The sequence below is a fragment of the Bison bison genome, unplaced genomic scaffold (genome assembly GCF_000754665.1).
Source record: "Bison bison bison isolate TAMUID 2011002044 unplaced genomic scaffold, Bison_UMD1.0 scf7180017864343, whole genome shotgun sequence".
In the NCBI taxonomy this organism is placed as follows: Eukaryota; Metazoa; Chordata; class Mammalia; order Artiodactyla; family Bovidae; genus Bison; species Bison bison.
Genome location: NW_011494915.1, coordinates 4,306,284 through 4,314,048, shown reverse-complemented (window position 1 = coordinate 4,314,048; position 7,765 = coordinate 4,306,284). Strand labels below are relative to the sequence as shown.

The following is a 7,765-nucleotide window of genomic DNA, read 5'->3' as shown; positions in this document are numbered from 1 at the left end:
AAAAAGTCCCAGTTGTCTCCCCAGGGGAGTAAACTAAACGCCTTTGATTGAAGGGGACCATTGACAGAGGAGATGAATTTTACCCAAGTGTGCTGCTAGCAAATTTCTGGGTTAACTGGCATCATAAGAAGCCTGTAGCCAGGGCTTCTGGGGAGAAGAGGCTGGGCTCCAGACAGCCAGATTTAATTCAGAGGGAGCTATCAGGGACTCGGGCAGGCAGGGCCCTCGCAGGCTGAGAGATAAAGCTCGTTTCTGTCTCTGGGGTCCTGTGTCAGGTGAACTGTTTGATGCTGCATAGGGGCGCAGGCAGGTTTCTCTTAGGCTGCCTGGGGAGGGACCACTGCTGATGAACACTCAGAGGGACGGCCTAATTGCTGCCCTAAGCCTTCTCTCTCCTCAGCAGACGACTTCATTTTTTTAAAGAAGTGTTCACGCCCCTTCTTTCTTGACGGAAGTCCGTCTCTTGCGGGTTATGGGAGGAACAGCTTGGAAGAGGCAGAAACCCTGGTGGTTTTGCAGCTTTAAACAACCGCCATCAGGTCTGTCCCAGACCGCCTCCTTCAGATGCCGTGCTGGGCTCTGCCGTGGGGCGGGCCTGCCCCCTCAGAGGTGGGCTTCACTTCACAGGGCTCGAGTTATGGTGGCAGGTACATAAGAACAGCCCATCTCTTTGACCTCCTGCATGTACACAGGCTGAGCCTTGCTCCACACTGCTTCCCCTAGCACCCCCTTTTTTTTAACAGTCTCACCAACTACCTTGAATCATTATTAAAGATATAATACTTTTTGGAGGGGCTGCTCCTCCTGAGCCCCACTAATGAGATGCTTCATTCATCATGATGTTCAACTCACCAGTTCCGTGGCCATTGTATCTGACTGACTTTTCAGAAAGTAACCCAGCACAGCATCCTGTTTTTAATTCTTCAGAACCTGGGAAAAACATCTAAAAAATCCCCCATGCATAGGGGCTCCAATGTGTCACTCCCCTAAATTTATACTATGAGCGAGAAGGTAGAGTACAATAGCCTATTCATGTCTGGAGTCTGTGGATTAAATTCTCATGTCCTTAAAAGACACTTGGCTTTGTATTAAGAAGCTATAGGGACCATCACAGCAATAAACAAGATTGCTATAAGCAGGGGATGTGATAAAGGTAACAGTCACCTATATAACTATTTACCCACCTGTGAGTCCATCCTAAAGGAAATCAGTCCTGAATATTCATTGGAAGGACTGATGCTGAAGCTGAAGCTCCAATACTTTAGCCACCTGATGAGAAGAACTGACTGCTTGGAAAAAATCCTGATGCTGGGAAAGACTGAAGGCAGGAGGAGAAGGGGATGACAGAGGATGAGAGGGTTGGATGGCATCACCGACTCTATAGACATGAGTTTGAGCCAACTCCAGGAGTTGGTGGACAGGGAAGCTTGGTGTCCACGGGTCACAAAGAGTTGGACACGACTGAGCAACTGGACTGAACTGGGATCCACCCTTTTCAGAGGAGGGAGACTTGGGGCAGCAGCACCCTTGGGATCCAGGAGGATCAGCCTTCCCGCCCTGGGTTTTGGGTCCTGACTGCTGCTGGGTAAGCAACGTCTTGGCACTTCTCTGATGGGAAGGTGCTTTTGTGACGAAGTGTATTCGTGTTGGTGCATAGCTTTCAACTTGGCACCCACCTATAATGATGTGCTTTACCATTTTCCCTAATTAGTTTTTCTCACTAGCTCTTGGATGACTCCTGCACTCTATAATTATTTCTTTCACTGGTACTTATGCTGATATTGTACCCTTTGCCTAATAATTACTGTAATTACAGTCACTATATTTGAGTTTGGTGCCTGTGTGATAAACGGTTTTATTATGTGTTTGATGGAAAGTGATTTCTAAGTGGGTGTCTATAGGAAATTGTTGAGGTACTGCTCAGAGACATGTTAAAATGTTTTTGGATAATAAGGAATTTGATGAAGCTGTAACATGACAGGGGAAAGCAGCAGAGTGTGAAGTTAAATTCAAGGGAAATTCCTACATATGGCAAATGCAGCCTAAGAGCCGGAGAGGACCAGCCTGTACTCCTGGCCACTTGCGGTCCCTAACGTGTAGTCGGCTTCTGTACTGAGAAAGTTCCTTTTTCCTTATTTCTGCTCCGTGTTACGCGGCAGCCTGGATGGAAGCAGGGGACTGGGGGAGAATGGAAACATGCACATGTATGGCTGAGTCCCTTCACTGTTCACCCGAAACTATCACAACATTGCTAATTGGCTAGATCCCAATACGAAAAGTTTTTGGTGTTGAAAAAAATTAAAATTTAAAAAAAGTTCCTTTTTCTACACATCAGCACTGCAAGATCAGCCTTTAGAAGCCACTGGACCCAATTGCAGGACTGAGCTCCTGAACTTCAGGAATGCCTCTTTGGGGATCTCTCCAACTGAATACTCTCTGTTTTTGAGGCAATCAAGAGATTAGCTCTACATCCTTGTCACTGGAAAAGGGAAGACTTGATGGGATTGGAGAATGTCAATGAAAGTAAAAACAAATGAGCAAATAATGCTTAGGACCCAAGGCAAAGGTAACCTCCTCTGAGAAGCATTTCTCAGGTCACTCAGTCACCTCGCACCCTGGGGACCTAGGCTGCCTTCAGTTACGCTCTGTTTTCTGTCCTATTACACTTCAATTACCCACAGATCAAACTCTCGTGTTTGTTCGGCACATTCTGTGGGCCCACTAAACTCTAATAATTAAGCTCCACTCATTAGCTCTCACCAAGTGCTGTGTATCATGCTAACTGCTCCATATGATTATTTCATTGGATCCTCCCACCCGTCCCTTGAGTTATAGACGACGATTATTTCCATTTGGCAGACATGCAGCAACTTACCAAAGTCACACACCACTAAGGGACAGAGCTAAGATTTCCAAGCAAGCAGATTTGGAAATAGCCTCCATTAGCCTGGGCTTAGGAATGCGTTTGGCCAATGTTAAAGGACCTAACGAATGTTAGCTTCTCAGGATTGATGGACTCTGAGGCTTAACAGAAAGGGATCCATGAGTTCCTTCAGTAAGAGCTTCTTTCCTGGCACGCCTGGAGGCACACTAGAGCGCTCCACACCAAGCTCTGGGCATGTGTTCATGGCTGAGATGGGCTCACAGGTGGGCGAGCGGCAGGACAGGAGGGGAGGGGAGCCACGCCGTCTCACCTGGGCACACGTACTCCTTCTTCTGCACGTCTGCCACGTTGAAGCCCCGCAGGTGCACAGGAGCCATGCAGAGAGTGAACGGGCCGACGGTCCGCCGCTGTCGCAGCCAGTCCGAGAGCCAGGCCAGGTGGCAGTCACAGTACAGGTGGTTGGAGTGGAGGCGCCTGGGAGCGGGGGAGAGGGGGGAGAGGCTGTCACTGCAGGAAGTGGGGAGGCTGCCTCTGGCAGAACGGGGTGCCGAGCCTCCACGCTCCTTTGCCCAGCATGACCATCCTCGGGATCCCAGGGAAGAACTGCCCTCTGCACTGCGAACTGCCACAGCAGCCTCAACCCTCCTATTGCTAAGCCACGAATGACAGTCATCTTCTCGTGCCAGCCACATCCAATGGTGGCCTTCAGGGTTCTGAGCAATTCCCATTTCTTAATAGTAATTCCACCCTTTCATCTCCACCAGGGAAAGCCTCAGCATATAGGGTGGCGTTACCACACTGACAATCCTGATTCAGGTCCAAATTCCAAAAGGGTGACTGGGTGCAAATGTCGGTACTTTAGCTAACTTGAGTTACAGATGGCTTGCAACAGCTTCCTCATGGCCATGCCCTAGTCTATAGTGAATTGTGGCCAAGATTTGCCACAATCTTTTCTCTCCCTCCTTCATTTCCACTCTAAATCTCTTTAATGGACCCCCTTCAGAATGTCACGCTGGGCTTCCCTGGTAGCTCAGCTGGTAAAGAATCCACCTGCAACACAGGAGACCCTAGTTTGATTCCTGGGTTGGGAAGATCCGCTGGAGAAGGGCAAGGCTACCCACTTCAGTGTTCCGGCCTGGAGAATTCCAAGGACTGTATAGTCCATGGGGTCACAAAGAGTCAGACACGCCTGAGTGACTTTCACTTTTCCTGTCACACTGGTGAGCCTAAAACATGACTGTGTGCACTAGCCAGGGTAAGCAGGTCACAAAGAGAAGGGGGCTTTCTGAAGAAAGCATCTTCTCTCCATCCTCCTATTTAAATAAGGTATTATGCATACAGACTCCTGCAAACCAGAGCAATCTCTCCGGAGCGCCTTTTATCGCCTTCCCAAGTTCAATTCCACCCGGTGTATTTGCTCTTCTAACTGCTTCCGGGCTTCTGAAAAGGCTTTCCATTTGTTTTCAGGACTCTTGGGCTTTCTCCCTCTAGTAGCTATAATTTCAGGTCGATTTCTCATTCTGGACTAAGATTCCTGAGAGGGATCTGCAGATTCCACATCTGAGGGGAACCCCAATTGGTTAAGTGGAATTTCATTTCCACTGACTGGAGGGCAACCTAAGGATAGCCAGGGCTTCTAAAGGTTCTTCCCAAGGTTCTGTATCAGGGGTTTCCAGTGTCCACATTCCCTACCAACCTCGGTCATTACAAGTAGCCCGCGGGTGAGTTCTAGTCACGACAGTTCATCATATACTTGGCTTTCTGATGTCAATTTCAATGCCCCATCCTGCACATGCTAATCAGCCAGCCATATCTTGGGGTTTTCGAGTACTCTGTGTTATGCCAGTTAATACTGCATGGCAGCCCAAAGCAGTTGGCTCGGGCTACATCCGTGCCTGATGTGGAGAGAGCTGAAGGGCTCTTGACCACACTCCACTTAGTACAAGGTCAACACTGCTAAACATTGGCTGAGTGCAGCTCGTCTGTGCTGCCTGCAGGCAGAGACTCCCTGCCACTGCATGGGTGTAAACCTCGGGCAAGCCAGGGCCACTGAGGAACTCGGCAGCCTCAGGGTGGGGCCCCCAGATCCCACTGTATCCGACTGACTAAATGAACCCATATCCCACCCAGAATATAATTTTTTTTTCTGCTGAAAAATATTTGAATTTTTTTTTACAATTTTGTTTAAAAGTGATGAATTGTGATGTTATAATTTTCTTTTCATACTTCAGAGCCAATACTTTAAGGTCAAAGTCAGTTGCGCGAGGACAGAGACTGTGCCTATAATGGGCCCAGAGCAAATCTCACTTCTGAGCATCAGGTCCTGATGCTGTGGAAGTGAGCCTGGCTTCCTCGTAGGCTGGCACTCCAGGAGAGAGGGACAACAGGAGGGAAGGGGGAGGGGAGGAAAAACCCTAAGCTTGGGGGAAGGACCTCAGCGCTAAGGAAAGCAAGACATATGTGTATTCAACAAAGATGACTCCACTTTGTGCCAAGGACAGAGCAGAGCCTGGTGAAAGACCTAGAGTTGGTTATTCTTTCCTAAAGAGCATGAAGGGGAGAAGGGAATCCCTTTTCTGCACTGGGACCTGTTGGGAAATTGCAGCATGAGGGAAAATGATCTGTCTCCTGACCCATCAGTGAGCTGTTGAGAGAGAGAGGAATGGCCAGGAATACACCACCAGCTCTAAAGGCTACCTATGAAAATGGCGATGGTGGAGCAGCTCTTGGTGACAAGGTGGAGCAGAGGTGGGCTACACTGGCACACACAGGCTGAGGCACCAGAGGTTTTTTTGTGTGTGCCTTTTAATGAATTTGGCTTTTACTGGGAAAGGCGGTTGCCCTCTTTGGCACTGAGGTATGGAAGGTAAGGAAACAAGGTGGATCAATGCAAACAAATTCCCATCAGTTCCAATGAGAAGGAAGAGATCAATGAAACAACACAAATGAGATTTAGGTAAGTCAGATCCTTATTGAGCTGATAAATTTCTGGGATAATCAAAATGTCAGAGGTTTTCCTTTTGGAAGATTATATTAGGCTGTTTCTTCCTGAATCCCCACTGGCCAGTCCTAAGCCACTTGTCTTCTTAAGCCAGCTATAGATGGCCCTTACCCTTTTGTCTGTTTCTGTAGGAATTTCTCCTCTCCCAAGTAGGAACATGGAAAAGCGGAGACCCAAACTGTCTTTGAAGCCATATTAAGGCCCTTGTCAAAAGCCGAGGGGCATGGACGGGCTCAGGCCTCCCCTCTTGGAATTTTACCTGCCTGGAGAGCTAAGCTGAGCTGAGTCTTTCAAGATGCCTTTTACGTCACGTTTGGGAGATCCAATTGAGCAATATCATCCCAAACACTAATATTAAAAGAAAAGAATAATCATGATGATCTTGAAACTTGAGCCCAGACACGGCCAGGAGTATTCTTAATTTTCTTGAGTGAGGAAAGAAATGATTTTGATTACTTTCAGTAACTTTTGTGATGGTGATGATATAGGGGAGAGTGGCCTCCTGTGGCCCTTCAGCAATGTGAGAGCTCAGGTCTCCCCTTTCTCAACTCACCTGATGCCCTTCTGCTTTTGTTCCTAGAGCTTAGCTCTAGGAGGTCAGCTTCTGAGAAGAGCTCAGCTTCTGAGGTCAAAGTGTTGGAATCTGACATGGGCTCTGTGCTTTTTTGAGTTTGACCGTGGGCAGTGATTTAACCCTGGTTCTCGGTGTTACCAGGCTTCCCACATGATGCTAGTGGTAAAGAATCCGCCTGCCAATGCAAGAGACGTAAGAGACACAGGTTTGATTCCTCAGTTGGGAGGATCCCCTGGAGGAGGGCGTGGCAACCCACTCCAGTATTTCTGCCTGGAGAATCCCATGGACAGAGGAGCCTGGTGGGCTACAGTCCATAGGGTCGCAAAGAGTCAGATATGACTAAAGTGACTGAGCACGCAAGCATGCATGCTCAGTGTTATCATCTATAAAATGGGAATATTAATGGTGCCTTCTTCCTAGAGCTGTTGTGAGGGTCAAAATGATCCACGAAAAGTGCTTAGGGACTTCCCTGGTGGTCCAGTGGTTAAGACTCCACGCTGCTAATGCAGGGATTGTGGGTTTGATCCCTGGTCAGGCAACCAAGTTCCTGCATGCTATGCAGTGTGGCCAAAAGATTAAAAAGCAAAAGTGCTTAGCGCTCAATTTGGGATACCATAAACTCATGAAGACATATTTGCTATTATTATTCTTACTGTACGGAGACTAGCTCCAGACTTCAGGCTCTTCTCAACCCAAGGTCCTGCCTGTACAAGGTTATCACCTCTTATCCACCAGAGCATCAAGGTAGCTAGATGGTTCCTGCCGCTTGCTCTGTGGTCTCTTCCTGATGGAAACGCCATATTGCATGTTGGCAAAACCACCTTTACAGGAGATAAGGTGAATGAATACAAATGCCAATTTGTAGAAGGTGCCTTTTAGCCACAGACGCTAAATTAAATTTCCAGCAAATCCTTTTAGAGAGGGTCAGTGTTCATTTTCTATAAAATGTGGCTTTCTGAATTCAATATAAAAGCTTTCCTTTAGAAATCCCATTTATGACTTCCTTCCTCTCCCCTCTTCCCTCCTTCTTCACCCCCCCCCCCCCCCCCCCCCCATCCCCACCACGCTTTAATTACAGTGAAGGGGGATTAGTCAGCTCAGGTCTCCAGGGAGTTCTTTGCAGAGCCATCTCTGAAATTAAACTAAAGAGAAAATGGCAGCAGGCAGGGAGCAAAGAGAGCAGACGAGATTGATTGATTGATCTGAGCTCATCAGATGAGTGTTCAGGACCACGGGAAAGTATGACCACAGAAACAAGCAGAAGAAACTCTCCCGCCCTCCTCCCCAGCACCTACAACACCCACAC

At 48.0% G+C, this 7,765-nt stretch overlaps 1 protein-coding gene across 1 annotated transcript in view; it reads right to left on the bottom strand.

The window, feature by feature from the left end:
- SLIT3 (slit homolog 3 (Drosophila)) overlaps nucleotides 1-7,765 on the bottom strand; it is a 928,626-nt gene that overhangs the window by 160,653 nt on the left and 760,208 nt on the right. The window contains exon 9 of the mRNA XM_010854582.1: nucleotides 3,195-3,358. Within this exon, the coding sequence (XP_010852884.1) occupies nucleotides 3,195-3,358 (164 nt within the window). The remainder of the gene's footprint in view (nucleotides 1-3,194; nucleotides 3,359-7,765) is intronic.